We start from the raw sequence: 19,321 nt of genomic DNA, 5'->3' as shown, positions 1-19,321 counted from the left end.
CACATACTTGTATAATCAGTACACATGCCATACCTGATCAACCAGCACGTACTTGTACAATCAGCACACACATGCCATGCCTGATCAACCAGCACATACATGTATAACCAGCACACAAATCCCATGCCTGATCAACCAGCAATACATGTATATCCAGCACACACATGCCATGCCTGATCAACCAGCACATACATGTATAACCAGTACATACATGCCGTAACTGATCAACCAGCACATACCAGTATAACTAGCAAACACATGCCATGCCTGATCAACCAGCAATACATGTATATCCAGCACACACATGCCATGCCTGATCAACCAGCACATACATATGTAACCAGCACATACATGCCATGCCTCATCAATCAGCACATACATGTATAACCAGGACACACATGCCACGCCTGATCAGCCAGCACATACATGTATAACCACTACACATGCCATGCCTGGTCAACCAGCACGTACTTGTACAAGCAGCACACAAATCCCATGCCTGATCAGCCAGCACATACATGTATAACCAGCACATACATGCCATGCCTGATCAACCAGCACATACATGTATAACCAGCACACACATGCCATGCCTGATCAGCCAGCACATACTTGTATAATCAGTACACATGCCATACCTGATCAACCAGCACGTACTTGTACAATCAGCACACACATGCCATGCCTGATCAACCAGCACATACATGTATAACCAGCACACAAATCCCATGCCTGATCAACCAGCAATACATGTATATCCAGCACACACATGCCATGCCTGATCAACCAGCACATACATGTATAACCAGTACATACATGCCGTAACTGATCAACCAGCACATACCAGTATAACTAGCAAACACATGCCATGCCTGATCAACCAGCAATACATGTATATCCAGCACACACATGCCATGCCTGATCAACCAGCACATACATGTATAACCAGTACACACATGCCGTAACTGATCAACCAGCACATACCAGTATAACCAGCAAACACATGCCATGCCTGATCAACCAGCAATACATGTATATCCAGCACACACATGCCATGCCTGATCAACCAGCACATACATGTATAACCAGCACACACATGCCATGACTGATCAACCAGCACATACATGTATATCCAGCACACACATGCCATGCCTGATCAACCAGCACATACATGTATAACCAGTACACATGCCACGCCTGATCAACCAGTACAAACATGTATAACCAGCGCACACATGCCATGCGTGATCAACCAGTACATATAGGTGATAAGGGGTATCACAACTGACCAACCATGTCATACCTGATCATTAGAGGAAAAGATATATCAACCTTCGGATTAACATGTCACATTATGATTATACGAGATAAACCAAATCATTAACATTCGACTATCTTTATTTAAACTACCGGTATCATTGTCTGAGTCAGATGTCGCCGATGACCACATCAATGCACGCACAATGTCCATTATCATTAACACATATTCGAAATAAATCTTATGAATGTCAGATAGATCGAATTGTTTATTATACATGCACCAGTTAAACGCGTATGTTTATATAATTTGCAAATGTTTTTTGGTAAGGGTCCAGTAATGGAAGTTTTAAACAGGCTGCATTCTTGTCGTGAAGGTCAAATGTTTGAATGTCAAATGGCTTTAAAGAACCTTCTGGTAAATGCCCCCCCCCCCCACCTTCTCCAAAGATAGCATCGTGTCTACATCTCACGATTTCTCGTGTTTAAGATCATGTGACTTCCCTCTGTGCTCGTAAATTTCTACGGCAAAGTATCCAAGCATGCCAGTGACGAGAACACCCATGCAGATGAAAATCTTGACCCGCGTGCAGAGAAACCCGGCATAGGCAAACGCCACGATGAAACCGATGGACTCCCAGAGGCGGTAGTTAGAGAAGGCCGCTTCGCTGCTACTGCTAAACAGGTAGCCGTACAGGGCTGAAAGTGTAAGGAAATCAATGCATTGAAGGGTAAATAGACATGAAAAAATATAGGCTTGTGCTTATTTCCCTTTCCCTTCATTTCCTTTGATGGTGTTCAATGTTAACACAGATATCTCTGAATCTCCCCCCATTTCCTTTGATGATGTTCAATGTTAACACAGATATCTCTGAATCTCCCCCCATTTCCTTTGATGATGTTCAATGTTAACACAGATATCTCTGAATCTCCCCCATTTCCTTTGATGATGTTCAGTGTTAACACAGATATCTCTGAATCTTCCCCCATTTCCTTTGATGATGTTCAGTGTTAACACAGATATCTATGAATCTCCCCCCATTTCCTTTGATGATGTTCAATGTTAACACAGATATCGCTGAATCAGAATTTCAGGAATGATTAAGAAGTACACATCTTATGTGGAACGTGGGTTGGACAAAGGACGTCAAAGCCAGAAATCTTTCTCGTGAGAGGCATTACTAAGCCGTCGTCAGTATATTGTGGCTGGGTGGGGCTCCTGAGCCTTTCGCTTCTGTGAATATAATGGCGAAAACAACACTAAACCCGAGCCAAGCATACAAAGCATTTTAAGGATTCAAACTGTTTCACCAAAGCAAGAATATTTCACATATCCGACGGTGGCCAGTGCTATGGTGGTAGGAAACCGGACAAAGCCAACGGGAAACCCACGATCATCCACAGGTTGCTGGAAGACCTTACCACGTACGACCCGAAAGGAAGTCAGCATACGCTGCATGGATTTAAGCTCAGAGCGACCGCCTACCTACAATTGATTTGAGTGTGACTACTTATAGTTGATCTGAGTGTGACTACTTACCATTGATCTGACTGCCTGCCTACCGTTGACCTGAGACTACCTATTTACCGCTGATCTGACTCTGCCTATATAACGTTGATTTGAGTCTGCCTACTGACCGTTGACCTGAGACTGCCTACCTACAGTTGATCTGAGCCTGGCTTCTTACCGTTAATCTGAGTGTGCTTTCTTACCGTTGATCTGAGTGTGCTTTCTTACCGTTGATCTGAGTGTGACTACATACCGTTGATCTGAGTGTGACTACATACCGTTGATCTGAGTGTGACTACATACCGTTGATCTGAGTGTGACTACATACCGCTGATCTGACTCTGCCTACCTAGCGTTGATCTGAGTGTGTCTTCTTATCGTTGATTTGAGTTTGTTTACTTACCGTTGACCTGAGTCTGCCTATTAATCGATGTTCTGAGTCTGACTACCTTCCGTTGACCTGTGACTGCTTATTTACCGCTGATCTGACTCTGCCTACCTAGCGTTGATCTGAGCCTGACTATTTACCGTTGATTTACGTGTGTGCTTACTTTCCGTTGATCTGAATTTGCATACTTACCGTTGATTTGAGACTGCCTACTTACCGTTGATCTGAGTCTGCCTACCTACCGTTAGCCTGTAACTTGCTACCTACCGCTGACCTGAGAGTGCCTACCTGCCGTTGACCTGAGACTGCCTACCTACTGTTGACCCGAGACTGCCCACCTACCATTGATTTGAGTGTGATTACTTATTGTTGACCTGAGAGTGCCTACCTACCACTGATTTGAGTGTGATTACTTATCGTTGACCTGTGAGTGCCTACCTACCGTTGACCTGAGAGTGCCTACCTACCATTGATTTAAGTGTGACTACTTATCGTTGACCTGAGAGTGCCTACTTACCATTGATCTGTCTGCCTTCCTACCGTTGACCTGAGACTACCTATTTACCGCTGATCTGACTCTGCCTATATAACGTTGATTTGAATCTGCCTACTTACCGTTGATCTGAGTCTGCCTACCTACCTTGGACCTGTGACTGCCTACCTACCGCTGACATGAGAGTGCCTACCTACCGTTGATCTGAGTATGCCTACCTACCTACCGTTGACCTGAGACTGCCTACCTACCATTGAACTGAGAGTGCCTACCTACCACTGATTTGAGTGTGACAACTTATCGTTGACCTGAGAGTGCCTACCCACCAGTGATTTGAATGTGACTACTTATAGTTGATCTGAGTGTGACTACTTACCATTGATCTGACTGCCTGCCTACCATGGACCTGAGACTGCCTATTTACCGCTGATCTGACTCTTCCTACCTAATGTTGACCTGAGACTGCCTTTTTACCGCTGATCTGACTCTGCCTATATAAAGTTGACCTGAGTCTGCCTACTTACCGTTGATCTGAGTCTGCCAGACAGCGTCTCCCATGCCCCAGAGTGCGGCGAGCAGGTAGAAGACAAACATCATGTTTGGGTCTGGGATCCATAGCAGTAGAGTGATCTGGACCCCTAAGTGGATCAGGGCAGCTGAAAAATTACACAATGAAGAACATTTATGAGAAGGGCTACAGATTTCCAATGTGACTTATGAAACGATCGAATGAATATTCCTTGGTTGTATGTATTTTAAGGACACTTAGTCTCATTTTCGAGATAAATGTGATATTAGGTGTTTGGAAATGGAATATTCTGACATGGTGCATGCATAACGAAACGCTTTTCGAGTGAGTGAGTGCTTGGGGTTTAACGTCGCTTTTTGAGAATTAAGACTTTTGCCTGTCATGGTCAATTTCCACCTTACCAAGAATAAAAAAGGTGATGTGGCCAAAGTACTGGACGAGACGACCAAATAGGAGAGAGCAGATGGCGTCTGCCACTCCGTAACAGATCATCACGTAACCCACATTCCATACGCCTAACGGGCACGTGATGAAGGACTGAAACAAGAGAAATCATGAGATTTTTGTCAAGAAGACTTAGTATCTTCAAGATGCCTCAAAAACATTATAAAAATTAGGACAGATATAATAGTATCTACGATAGCCAGTTATTTGATCATGACGTGAACACCAACAACACAGCACAGGTTATCTTTTTATTCTGCCGTATCTTAATACTTATGATCACATTCAAGCACGAATCGTCCTAATGTCTTCTCTGTAAATACAATACTGACAATAAAGAGTCAGCAGGATTCATAGTGTACCTTGGTGTAGTCTGCTCCGACAAAGGCCTGTTCTATGCCGCTGTAAATAGTCAAGGGGACCAGGAGCTTCTGTGCGGGGGACCTCCAGAAATGGCGGAAAGTCTCGATTAGGAGTTTGGGTGAGAATTTCTCTCGCTTCTCATCGTGTTTGTCCAGTTGAATGTTATCCAAAAAGATAACAATGACAAAGAAGGCAATTACGGCTGAAGCCAGATAGATGCCCAGCATCGTGTAAATCTATAATACGAAATGGCAGATAAGTATATTATCCCGAAAGAACAGCAAAGCATATAAGAGTAAACAGAGTGGAAGGCCCAAGGCGTAAAAGTCACTTCTCAGGCCATTGGTTGAATTAACTGAAAATTGTACACTCCTGATGAAGTTGTAATTGAGATTGTCAAACAACTTGTACACTCCTGAGGAAGTTGTGATTGGGACTGGAAAACAATTTGTACACTCGGGATGAAGTTGTAATTGAGATTGTGAAACAATTTGTACTCAGCTGAAGGAGTTGTATTTGAGATTGTGAAACAACTTGTACACCCCTGAGGTAGTTGTAATTGGGATTGGGAAACAACTTGTATATCCTCAAGAAGTTGTAATTGGGAATGGGAAACACCTTTACACCGCTGAGGGAGTTGTAATTGGGATTGGGAAACAACTTGTACACTCCTGTGGGAGTTGTAACTGGTATTCGAAAACACCTTTACACCCCTGAGGGAGTTGTAATTGGGATTGGGAAACAATCCGTACACCCCCAAGGGTACTGTAATTGGATTGGAAAACAACTTGTACACTCCTGAGGGAATTGTAATTGGGATTGGGGATGTATGATGTTGCTGGTCGTCACCTTCTTAAAGTCGGGCTCCTGTAGCTGGGTGCTGTTGCCTTGTTCTGTCCGTGGACAATAATTAGCTCCGCATTTCTCGTACTCCACCGTCAGGTTTTCGTCTGGCTTTGTGGCCAGAACCGTAGACGAAATCAAGTTACCCCAGATTTGACCTGCAAAACAAACACAACCTAAGCCCAGACGATAATACTATAATACTGTCACCCCTGCTTTGGTTTTGCTATCTTTGCTGCAAGTCTTTTTATATTACATATGTTTCGTCTCCCAGACCTATTAATTTTTAAAATTTCTCCAGTCTACCCCAAATATACAGCGGGATTTCATGTTCTGATCTCATTTAAGGACGCAGTCGTAAATTGACAAGCAATGTAACAAAAAAGGCAAACAGACACACAAAAGATTTCACTGATTGAGTTTACGTAACTGTTGGATTTGACAAACCCCCGGAACCTTACTTGTCTGGAAAAGCATGAAGAAAACTCCGAAGAATCTGTTGATGATGTCGTCCTTGTCGCTCTTGGTCATCTGGGCGTACCAGTCTCCAGTCTGGGTGAGGTAGGTGCACTTAGCGGACCAGAGTGGGGCAGCACCCAGACCAATTATGATAGAGGCAGGGGCGATGAGACCCCATGTGGCGTAGAACTGAGCGGCCATGTACAGGATGTAGCAAACCATAGAGGCGGCAATCGTCCACTTACATCCGAGCACGGAGATGAGCCAAGTGGGAACGAACATACAGGAAATGACGAGGGCGCCGTAGAGGATGCTCAGTCCGCCCGTTCCTAGGTTCGCCTCTTTGTTCAGGCTACTCTGAAGGTTGCTCATCGACTGGAAGGCCGTGAACAGAAACATGAACGCGAAACTGACAACAGCCACGTTCTTCAGGATCTTCAGTCTAGACATCTTGTACTCCACTCTCTCCATCTCCAATTTCTCATTGCCGATCTCCGCACCGTCTTTGCTTTTCTCCGTCATTGTGCTTCGTGTCTAGTCTGAAACGATGAAATGAATGATAAGGTCTTAAACGACAAGTCAGAACCCAACTCGTGTGGCAACAAAGCACATTGCCACACGAGGTGCACTACTGAACCTTGCTTATAACTATAATATTGACATCCGTTGCTGCCACAGGAGTTACTCTTGGCAAAAGATGGCGCATTACTGAATTCTTGCTTACATGTATAACCTTAACACGACATGACGTGCTTTGTTGCCACCCGAGATACCCATTTAGCAACATATGATGCATTATTGAATTGCCATGACATGCTTTGTTGCCACCCGAGATACTCGCTGAGCAACATGACTTATTAGTGAATTGACATGACATTCTTTGTTGCCACCCGAGATACTCGCTCAGCAACATGACGCATTACTGAAGTGACATGATGTGCTTTGTTGCCACCCTAGACACTCGCTCAGTAACATGTGACACGTTACTGAACTGACATGACATGTTGCCACGAGAGATACTCGCTTAGCAACGGATGATCATGACTGAATTTTAACTTGTAACTATGACCCTTGCAGACATTGTTGTGGCGTGAATTCTTCCCTTTAACCTGAGCCAGAAAACAAGACCTGCTAACTCATAGGGCCGATTAACATCTACTCTTTTTGGTAACATGGTCGAAATAATGACGTAGAAGCGACAGGGAGCAATACACCACCTTAAATGGTAAACTAACACCAAAACTTACATGCACGCGAACGCAAAGACACTATTCACTATTCGTCATTGAATTGCAGCAGACCTTTGAACCCACTTACAGCTGGAAAATAAGACTATTTATGTTTAACCCTCAAGGCCATTCAAAGAAAGATGGATTTATGTTTGATTCTGTGATGACATTTTGCCACTGTGGCAAACATCATTCGTTTCTTCATAGTTCTAAAGCATCATAGCCTCATCTTATCGCATGAGTGAAAACACCTAGTGTAGTGAAGTGAAGTGAAGTTAGAGATGAGTCGCAACATATGCGCAGTGTGGTTTCTAACAATAGAAAAAATCGGTATAGGAAAACTGTGGTGCCACAGTGATCAGGTTTAATTGTACATATCGAATTTGTGAAATAAAAAACAGCAATTTTATCCAAGATTTTGCGTGGATTTTTGTGATTTGTGTTCTCTCCTTCATGGGAGAGAATACAAGCAGTAGAATGAAGAATCCATGATAATTGCAGCTGGTGGGTACAGGTTTACATGTGCTTCTTACTCTGGTCTTTCATCATGTTATTCAGGCTATTCGTACTTAACTACACTTTTGTACTTGATGCTTAAAGAACATGCGCCTTCTTGGGCAGCACTATGGCAAACACCATAGCTGTGTATACGGGTTATGTCGTGCAAGTATGTTGACTTAGGACCTGTCTAGGCCTTATTAAGCAACTATGACATATCTTAGCCCTATTCTTAACCCGTGGCAAAATCTACAACCATTCGACTAGATCAGTTCAAAGTCAACAGCCAAATACACTACATGTAGAGATAAGATAAACATGGATGTTTGAAGCAGGAAGCAACAGCGGCATGTGTGGGCAGGTAACTGTGCACACTCATAACGGGATAACACTGTTCAGGTAGCGGTACGATGGCTTGATTGGCCCATGTACAGCAATGTACATGGTGAGGAGGGTAAGGAAAACCAACGCCCCTGGTGAGAGGAAACCAAAGCTTGTTGGTTGCCGCCTGTCCTTTGCAGTCAGAGCGAAGCGTACAAGTCCATGTTTGAATACAATCCGTTGAAAGTGCTCAGATTTATATACAAATGATATTTATCAGATGTAGTAGATAAATCATTTTACGTACATAGTGAAGAACCACTCAAATAAGCCTGCAATCACCCTGTCACTATTGTTGTACTGTTACGGATTCTTGAACACAATAAACTTCCAGGGATAGGGTGTTGTGAGACCGGGCCTTGGCTCACGGTTTGCCAGGCACCCGCCAAGAAGCCAGAAACACAGGGAATACAGTTCTGAACATTTATTGACAATAAGTGAACAGGTTTGCCGATTTGGCTTAGACAGGTCCGCGTCTGCAAAGGCGTACGCCAGTCAACGAGTTCCTACTAATTCATCGCTATGAAATATTCAGGGGCTGACCGTTCTTATGTAGGTTTCCAAACCCCTACCACCTAAATCCAATTGGAGATTCTAGACCTCGGTCCAAGTTTGAAGGAACCAGTCCAAGCTTTCGCAAAGAATACCCGGACAGATTTAAAACAGTTTGGAACAAAGATGGCGGTTCTTGTGATCATATTGCTTTTCGCACATGTCTGACAACCAATCCCATCCGCCTTCTCGTCGATGTCATACCACTTACCAAGTTTGAAAGCAATCATTCAAAATATTCTCCAGTTATTGTCCAGAGAAAGCTAACCGAGTAGAAAACAAAGATGGCAGACGCCGCAATATTGTTTTACAAAGGTGTCTGACATCCAGTCGCATGTGGGTGTCCTCTCAGTGCTGTCATACCACTGTCCGAGTTAGAACAGTATCGGTCTAAGTGTTTCCAAGTTATTGTCCACACACAGAACAGAAAGAACTGAAAACAAAGAAGGCGGCGACAGGAATATTGTTCAGCACGTCTGGAAACCAATCATAGCTATCCTCTCATTCCTGTCACATCACTTTCCAAAACTGAAAGCAATTGGTCAAGAAGTCATTGAGTTATTCTCCGGATATCGTTTGCTCAACTGTATGAGGAAATGGCGGATTGGCCGGGCCACTTAAATCTCTGTGGCCACCGTAGCCTGACAATATGAGACAATGAGTTTCATTATGGGGGTATGAAATCCATTTACGGATGAGTATTTTCATAAAAAATGAAAAAAAAAAAGAAAAACAACAACATCATCACTTTGTTACGAATTACTTTTAAATCTATACGCAAAGCACGTATAAAACAATTAATAATTGTGGTATAGATTACAATGAAAATCCACAAACGCTTTCTTAAGGATAAGTATGGCCATAATATACTGACTTAAATATAAGGCCCTCAAAGGATAAGCTTTTAAGTATTTTACTTTTAACACAGAGAAGAACAAACGGGAGTCACTGACCGATTTGTGTGTTGTGTGATTTTAATGACATGTCATACCTGTTTTACAGCTTTACAATCGATGACGTTAGGCACAGTGTCAGGAGAAACCTGGAAAACTGCCAGATATATCAGATTTATCAGATACAATGTGTGTGCACACCGGGAGGGACGTAGAGTCAGATGTACCCCAGGGTCAACTGGAAAGTACGGTAGACGTGAGGAAATATTTGGATAGAACACTTGTACTGAACTTAGTCAACAGTAAGTAAGGTGTTTACGTCGGTCCCTGAACCCAGCGACTTGAGAGTGGTCGGCCTATTATACCTCGCTTAATGAAATTCCCGGACGCCAGGTAGCTGATTATGGCGATGCTGACAGGGAGGCTACCCATGCAGTGAGTACTAAAATGACCTTTGCCTGCGTGGTAACCTACATGTAAGTCATTGGCTGCGAGCTACAGAATACAACCGTGGGCCCATGCAGCGACTTATGCTATGAACAACGTTATACCGACTCACGATTAACCCACAGTTTTATACAGTACTATACCCACTCACGATTAACCCACAGTTTTTTTAGCACTATACCCACTCACGATTAACCCACAGTTTTATACAGTACTATACCCACTCACGATTAACCCACAGTTTTATACAGCACTATATCCACTCACGATTAACCCACAGTTTTATACAGCACTATACCCACTCACGATTAACCCACAGTTTTATACAGTACTATACCCACTCACGATTAACCCACAGTTTTATACAGTACTATACCCACTCACGATTAACCCACAGTTTTATACAGTACTATACCCTCTCACGATTAACCCACAGTTTTATACAGCACTATACCCACTCACGATTAACCCACAGTTTCATACAGCACTATACCCACTCACGAACAACCCACAGTTTTATACAGCACTATACCCACTCACGAATAACCCACAGTTTTATACAGCACTATACACACTCACGATTAACCCACAGTTTTACACAGCACTATACCCACTCACGATTAACCAACAGTTTTATACAGCACTATACCCACTCACGAATAACCCACAGTTTTATACAGCACTATACCCACTCACGAATAACCAACAGTTTTATACAACACTATACCCACTCACGATTAACCCACAGTTTTATACAGCACTATACCCACTCACGAATAACCCACAGTTTTATACAGCACTATATCCACTCACGAATAACCCACAGTTTTATACAGCGCTATACCATTCACGAATAACCAACAGTTTTATACAGCACTAAATCCACTCACGAATAACCCACAGTTTTATACAGCACTATACCTACTCACGAACAACCCACAGTTTTATACAGCACTATACCATTCACGTATAACCAACAGTTTTATACAGCACTAAATCCACTCACGAATAACCAACAGTTTTATTATACCTCACACAGTGACTCTAGGTTTCCATTGATCAGTACACGACAAATTAAATATCACCTCTCTCGAAGTGACAGTTCCTGATATCCCATCCAACAGAATGCTCAATCTGTATAATAATTGAACAGGCCTTCGTCATTCATATAACAAACCCTCGCTCTTGGGGTGGTCTGATGACAAATGAGGTCACAGGTTAGAATCCAGCCCTCACTGGTCTGACTCCGGATTTAGGTCTAAATATTTGTCAAGGGGAAAGATTATCCATTTCTCAGTATCCGACGATTTTTGGACTGCTTTACACAGTCCATAAAGCCTGAAGCCCTTATTTTACCAAAGTCATTTTATGTTTTACTCAAAAATGTTTCAGTTTTGCACGTGGAATTTGAGAGTTGGATAAACCATCGCACCTCACCAGAATAAACCTGTTTTTCCTCATCTGTGAGCTTGCAATGTGAACTAGTAAAAAGATTCACAGACCTCACAGAAAACTATACCTGAATGACTTATGTTCGTTTTTTTTGTCACAAGGGGTAGGCCCATACAAGATCTGCAGTGTACGTATTACATCAATAGAATTAAAATCAAATCGCCTATGTGCGTTGATATAAATACGACACGATTTTAATAATTTTGCGTATTGTAATGTAATTATATACATCGTAAATGGGCTCTGTTCAAGTAAGAATGAATCATCAGAGGCTTAAAATACGGAGAGTTTAACGATGCCGTGGTTTCCTATTCGTATGAGGTGTATCAATGCTCAACTTGCCTGAGAGATTTCGGTCAAGTTAGACATGGCTGGCGAAAATCAACATGACTGTTATAAAATAGTATTCTATTCATTTTGTGTTTGTAGTATCGGGCAATAAAAATTTAAAGAGAAAGACATTACAAACACATACTACCTGTCGCTCTATATACACATGAGGTTGAAGTAACTTGAAGCGTGTACTACAGATTTACACCTTGTCAGCCCATTGTGTGCTTGGCTCTAACTCGTGTTGATTAATCACGTGAGTTATATCTAGCAGGCTATACCGCAGCTATGTTCCACGAAGCATGAGCAATACCTTATATTACCGGTGTTATACCAGAACACTCACTAACCTATGAACGATTAGGACAAATAACCTTTTCATTTATTCCCAGCTTCAGTGACGGCGAAAATACACATTTGTTTGGCATTCGGCCCCGGGGCATGAACGGATGTGGCTTAATTTAACAAGTAGGAATTTTTTTTACCCTTCTTTTCGGTGTCACGCTATCCCGGGCATCACCGTATTTTTCAACATTCTCCGTTTGTTTTTATATTTTTTAAGAGAGAGTTTTCAGCCGGAACTAATTTGACACTGATATTGTACAACTGTTCAGAGGACTCGTGCAACAAATAAGTCATATTTTTAGGTCAAATGCTGTAAGCAATGATAAGCGTAAGAAAAGATGTCCCAAAAATTTTGAAAAATTATGTCTTGCTCGGGAATTTCAAGAAATAAAAATGACTAATTAATACAAACTAATGACCGTTTTTTTATTATCAGCTTTTATATTATTGATAATGTTGAAAACAGCCCTAAGGCAACAACAGCTTTAGTTGAGCAATTTGTCACGATATTACCTCTAAAAGTCAAACTTTCTCTTGGTTGTTTACGGCTATTCGCCAGGACGTTTTCGCGAGTCTTTCCGCTTCATTTCTCACTTTTATTAATCATTGATTAATACAGTATTACAGTATGAGCTGGACTCACAGCGACCGACGACTGTTTTAAACGAGATATAAACTAATTTACCAGATAATTTCCCAGTTTTAATCTAGATAACACCCAGGTATAACTAAAAACACGCTGTTTTAACAGTCAGTTATCAGCCAGATAACACCCAGTTAATACTGAAAACAACATGCTGTTCTAACTCCCAGTTTTCAGCCCAATGACACCCAGCTATAACACACTGATTTGACTTTCATTTACCAGCCAGGTAAAATTTAGTTTTAACCCAATTAACACACTGATTTGCCTTTCAGGTACAAGCCAGGTAACAGTGAGACTTAACCCAGTTAACACACTGATTTGACTTTGATTTACAAGTCAGATAACACTTAGTTCTAACCTAGTTAACACACTGATTTAACTTTCAGGTACAAGCCAGGTAACAGTGAGACTTAACCTGGTTAACACACTGATTTGACTTTCAGGTACAAGCCAGGTAACACTGAGTCTTAACCCAGTTAACACACTGATTTGACTTTCAGTTACAAGTCAGATAACACTTAGTTTTAATGTAGTTAACACACTGATTTGACTTTCAGTTACAAGTCAGATAACACTTAGTTTTAATGTAGTTAACACACTGATTTGACTTTCAGTAACAAGGCAGGTAACATCAGGTTATAACCTAGCTAATACATTGTTCTAATACTCAGCAACCTGATAACCAGCAGTTGTTACCTAGATAACACAGTATGTGTTAATCCAGATAACCCCGTTTTCTCCCACATATAATTTTCAAACAAAATGAAGCCTAACATGAAGTGGATGTCATCCACACAGAGAAGTCTGGACCATAGTTCTCCGAATCGTGTTTGTTTTCGTGTAAACTGAACGTCACTTTCGACATTGCTTCCGTCAAGTCACGACAATATTTAGGTGTGGATACATGACTGGTGGCTTGACATGGGATTTTAGTCAGGAAGCACCATAATATAACGGAATTGCCATCTTCCTGCGTTATCTGACAGAAATAATATTGGACACTGCGTTAAATATCGTGCAAGGAAACACAAATATAACATATTTATAGACAGGAGGATCAAGAGTCGGGGGTATAAGAGTCAATGGTGCAACAGCCGGTGGTAAAACACTCGGTGGTACAACAGTCGGTCGTACAACACTCAGTGGCACAACAGTCGATGGTGCATGGGTCGACGGTACAACGCTCGGTAGGTGATGGTACAACAAACAGTCGGTGGGACACTTCTCTATGGTACAACGCTCGGAGGTACAATAGTACAACGGTCGGTGATCGATGGTGCAACAGTCGATGGTACAAGAGTCGGTTTGGCAACAGTTGATGGTACAAGAGTCGGTAGTAAAACAATCGATAGTGCAAAAGTCGGTGGTGCAAGAGTCGATGGTACAACGCTCGGGGGTTCAACAGCCGGTAGTACAACAGTAGGTGGTACAACAGTAGGTGGTACAACAGTCGATGGTGCATCAGTCGGTGGTACAACGGTAGTTAGTCGACGGTACAACAGTGGATGGTACAAGAGTCGGTTTGGCAACAGTTGATGGTACAAGAGTCGGTAGTAAAACAATCGATAGTGCAAAAGTCGGTGGTGCAAGAGTCGATGGTACAACGCTCGGGGGTTCAACAGTCGGTAGTACCACAGCCGGTGGTACAACAGTAGGTGGTACAACAGTCGATGGTGCATCAGTCGGTGGTACAACGGTAGTTAGTCGACGGTACAACAGTGGATGGTATAACAGTCGGCAGTGCAACAGCTGATGGTACAAAAGTCGGTGGTACAAGAGTCAGAGGTACAACTCACGGTAGTACAACAATCGGTTGTGCAACAGCTGATGGTACAAAAGTCGGTGGTACAAGAGTCAGAGGTACAACTCACGGTAGTACAACAATCGGTTGTGCAACAGCTGATGGTACAAAAGTCGGTGGTACAAGAGTCAGAGGTACAACTCACGGTAGTACAACAATCGGTTGTGCAACAGCTGATGGTACAAAAGTCGGTGGTACAAGAGTCAGAGGTACAACTCACGGTAGTACAACAATCGGTTGTGCAACAGCTGATGGTACAAAAGTCGGTGGTACAAGAGTCAGAGGTACAACTCACGGTAGTACAACAATCGGTTGTGCAACAGCTGATGGTACAAAAGTCGGTGGTACAAGAGTCAGAGGTACAACTCACGGTAGTACAACAATCGGTTGTGCAACAGCTGATGGTACAAAAGTCGGTGGTACAAGAGTCAGAGGTACAACTCACGGTAGTACAACAATCGGTTGTGCAACAGCTGATGGTACAAAAGTCGGTGGTACAAGAGTCAGTGGTACAACTCACGGTAGTACAACAATCGGTTGTGCAACAGCTGATGGTACAAAAGTCGGTGGTACAAGAGTCAGAGGTACAACTCACGGTAGTACAACAATCGGTTGTGCAACAGCTGATGGTACAAAAGTCGGTGGTACAAGAGTCAGTGGTACAACTCACGGTAGTACAACAATCGGTTGTGCAACAGTAGATGATACAACAGTCACATATACATGTAGCTGGGGAAGAAGTCCTATATAATAAACGCAATTAAGGCACTGAATGCAACTCCACAACCTTCATCCACACATCACAGAAAAGTAACATACATACGCCGTTGTGGAGCCGTGCAGTGGTGGTGTAAATGGTTACTGCAGACTTCTCGCAGACAGCACGTCGGTTTAGTGTGCAGTGCATTTATGAACTATATAGAGCTGACAGGAAGCAACACTGATCTCATACAGATAATATCTGGGTTTATTGCGCACGACGGTTTTTGTGCAGGTCCGGACATCGTTATGAAGTGAAAGATCAAATTCGTGACAAAATCGCAAGGACACACGAGGCGAGGGTTCAAGCTGTTCGTTGGACGGGGAATTGTAGACTTACCCGCCCTTACAGTTTGTGAGGCAAAGACAACAGGAAGTGGTACACTAAACCCACGGGACAGCTATCAACATCAAACAATTCCATGCTTTTCACCAATATGGTGTTCATATCTGTAAGTCGCGCATGGGAAAGTTAGTCCGCAATTTGCCTAAGGTCGGTGGTTTCTACCGAACCCTCCGTTTTCTCCGCCCATAAAACATGGCATCAAAGCACCTTTGTTTGTAATGATTTCACAACACAATTTGTGGTTTATGAAACTTACAGCCTGTGGATCGTGCACAACACAATTTGTAGCTCTTGAACAACACAGTCTGTGTTTTATGAAACTTACAGTTCGTGGATCGTAGTCATCGTGGGCTGTGGATCGTGATCGACGAAGGTAGGATAGATAGTAACTCGGAAGGTTTGTAAATCACATTATTTATGGATCATAGTCAACATAGGCTGTGGATCGTATCTACGAAGGTTGTATAGATAGTAAATCGGAAGGTTTGTAAAGCACATTATTTGTGGATCATAGTCAACATTGGCTGCGGAGCATGATCTACGAAGGTTGTAAACATAATAAATCAGAAGGTGTGTAAATCACATTATTTGTGGATCATAGTCAATATAGGCTGTGGATGGTGACCTACGAAGGTTGTAAACATAGTAAATCAGAAGTCACAAGAGTTAAGGGACTGTTCAAGACTTCTAAAGCTCAAAGGAAGCTGGAATATATGCATGATTCTCAGTGAAAATATACAAAAAGTGCTGAATTAGAAATAAATGGGAAGTTGAATGTTGGATACAAATCGACATTAGTAGTTGTCTAATACTAAATATAGACCATGGCATGTCACTGTTATAAAAAAAACAGTTTTTCGCCTGCAAGTTTATTCTTAGACCACCTTCTGCGTTTCTATTCTGATATTGAATTTAAAGCCTGTTTGTTACAAAGGCCTGTACACGATAGGGAATACAAGCAACACAGGTACCGGTATATACATACATACTTTATCTGTTCAGTAAGCTTACCTGTAAGTGAAACTGGATCAGCAGGCAGGCCTATAATGGTGAATTACAGGTTCTCCACCAGTGCAGGTATGGTACGATAAAGGTCCACAGTAGGTGCACAGTAAATCTCAATTAATCCACCATCGGCCAACAGTTGCCAAGTTTTGTGTCTGATATCTATCGCTATACTTTCTGGTAATGGTGGTAGGGAAGGTGGCTGGGGCTGGAAGAGGAGGACAGGAGAAGGGGGAGGGGCGGTAGACAGTAGACAGGTGACAAGGCTTACGTTGGTGAGGGTCGAGCGACATGCGTCCAACACACACTGACAGCCTCCGAAATACCGACATAGTACCGACTGTATACTAGATTTGCGTGTGAAAAGCCCCCTGGCAGGTGCGTGGGTCAACAAATACGAAACTAGACAGGTATTTTTCTCAAAACAGCTCTGATTTATCTCTGCATGTGGGCCTTGCCCTCCATACTTATAGAAGCAAATACATATGCATACCGACAGTATATTTACCAGGTATAAGATACTTGTAGATGGCGCCTCCGACAAAGACAGCCTTCTGCAGTCGAGCCCTCGAAGATCACATTGAGTGAGTTATTGCACTGTAGTAAAGTAAACCTACTCGTGCTGGACGTAATGACAAAGTAACCAATCATTTGCTTTTCAGATGTTCTTTCAGAAAAAGGTTGGGCTAATCCACTATACATACATACGCCGAAGAAAAACTTCTTCAAAAACAAATGAACAAAATAAAGTTTGAGCAGTTCCAAAAAATTTTAAATATTACAAGCGACTTCACTCAACGGACCGTAGCAAAAATGTGCACTTACAGCAAGTTTTTAAGTTCATCTCAATTGGATGTAAAGAACTGATCTATATCTTCTATAAATATCTGTAAAAAATGTCACAAAATGTGTCAGCGTTTGGGGTAACAAAGTGCGCTTCTTTTCACAAGCTGACAATGCATAAAGCTCTTGAAAGGCAACTTATAAATATTCATATAAAATTATCTTTCTTACACGAAGGCATGTGAGGTGCACTTGATGTTGAAAAAAGGTGCATGTGGTCTGTACATTGACATGCGTAAGTGCACACGCAGATGCGAATATTCGTTTATGATGAAATCCAAGATTCTTATGTAAGACCAAGGTATAAAATATAACAGGAGCCTCCGTCGCCGAGGTAGTTGGCGAGCCACCGCGGCGCAATGAGCCAAGAGCCTTTCAGCCATGCGGTCGCTGTGAGTTCAAGTCCAGCTCATGCTGGATTCCCCTCCGATTGTTCTGTCAGCAAATTGACAACTGTCGTGGGTTTCCTCTGGGCTCTGCCCGGTTTCTGCCATCATAAAGCTGGTCGCCGTTGTATAAGTGAAATATTCTTGAGTATGGCGCAAAACACCCATTAAATAAATAAATAAATAAATAAATCAAATCAAATATAATAGGCTATAACATGAGAGCAAAGCCAGAGTAGCCACGGCATCGATAGTTGTAAAATGGTCACATGCCTGTGTACCCGGTGAAATCCTGTTGTCAATTCACTTGAGTTTGGGTTTTATTCTAATTGTCCATGTAAATCAGTAAATAGTACAAAAATTTTGTACTATGGCCGGAGTGGAAGTCAGCATGAGCTGGACGAACTCACAGCGGGGCTCCTGCGTCGTGATTGCATCCTAATCCCCTCGGCCACGGAGGCCCCTGGCCTGCAGATAAGGGGCGAGGTGGTCGTATAGGCATCTCTCATACCACATCAATAGGGTGTTTCTGTGAACACTGTAGCAATTACAATATGACTAAGAAGCATATATAATTTGCCTGGGTATTATTCTGGAGCTTCAAGATTTAAAAATAACATAGTTTGGCGAATATGAACAATGTTTACTTGGCACGTTGCAAATTCAGAATTTCTTTCCTTTCTGATGTGATCATCTTTTCAAGAACCTATATTTACTAGCCAACAATTAACTTATTTCATTCCAGTTTTGTGGGTTTAAATTTTACCTATCACTGAAGCTAGTTTCGAAGAAATTTACACAGTTGGAAATCAGGTATTTCTATTTATCCATGTGTATGGGAACCTGCTTTTGAGCTACATCCATACTAGACGACTCATGCATTGTTGTCCGCTCTTTCCAACATTTCGCCGCTTATTGATGGAACCGGTTATTTTTGAGCATGAGTGCAATGCTTCTTCCGCATTGCTCCTTTACTAATGAGAAATAGCATGTATGCGTCTGTAACGGTACATACAACTGGTTAGTGAAATAAATTATCTCGTTGCCTCCCAATAAACAAACGTTCAGGCTATGTCACAGAGGCGGACTACTTCTCCGATTGGCTTAGGAAAGTTTAGACCC

At 42.4% G+C, this 19,321-nt stretch overlaps 1 protein-coding gene across 5 annotated transcripts in view; it reads right to left on the bottom strand.

The window, feature by feature from the left end:
• Positions 1-368: 368 nt before the first annotated feature.
• The window catches only part of LOC135475977 (protein unc-93 homolog A-like), a 32,107-nt gene continuing 13,154 nt past the window's right edge, over positions 369-19,321 (bottom strand). The window contains exons 1-7 of one of the 5 annotated variants that reach the window (XM_064755955.1): positions 17,479-18,302; positions 6,289-6,825; positions 5,834-5,985; positions 4,984-5,220; positions 4,579-4,714; positions 4,173-4,304; positions 369-1,956 (exon numbers count right to left, since the gene is read on the bottom strand). In XM_064755955.1, coding sequence (XP_064612025.1) covers positions 1,727-1,956; positions 4,173-4,304; positions 4,579-4,714; positions 4,984-5,220; positions 5,834-5,985; positions 6,289-6,808 — 1,407 coding nt within the window. In that variant the 5' untranslated portion in view covers positions 6,809-6,825; positions 17,479-18,302 and the 3' untranslated portion in view covers positions 369-1,726. Of the gene's footprint in view, positions 1,957-4,172; positions 4,305-4,578; positions 4,715-4,983; positions 5,221-5,833; positions 5,986-6,288; positions 6,826-15,683; positions 16,095-16,290; positions 16,848-16,976; positions 17,434-17,478; positions 18,303-19,321 lie in introns of those variants that run through there. The other 4 variants (XM_064755953.1, XM_064755956.1, XM_064755957.1 and 1 more) reach the window with 4 other exon arrangements.

Source organism: Liolophura sinensis, chromosome 9, assembly GCF_032854445.1.
Source record: "Liolophura sinensis isolate JHLJ2023 chromosome 9, CUHK_Ljap_v2, whole genome shotgun sequence".
Classification (NCBI taxonomy): domain Eukaryota; kingdom Metazoa; phylum Mollusca; class Polyplacophora; order Chitonida; family Chitonidae; genus Liolophura; species Liolophura sinensis.
The sequence above is the reverse complement of the archived record's forward strand: the minus strand, read 5'-3'. Positions and strand labels throughout refer to the sequence as shown.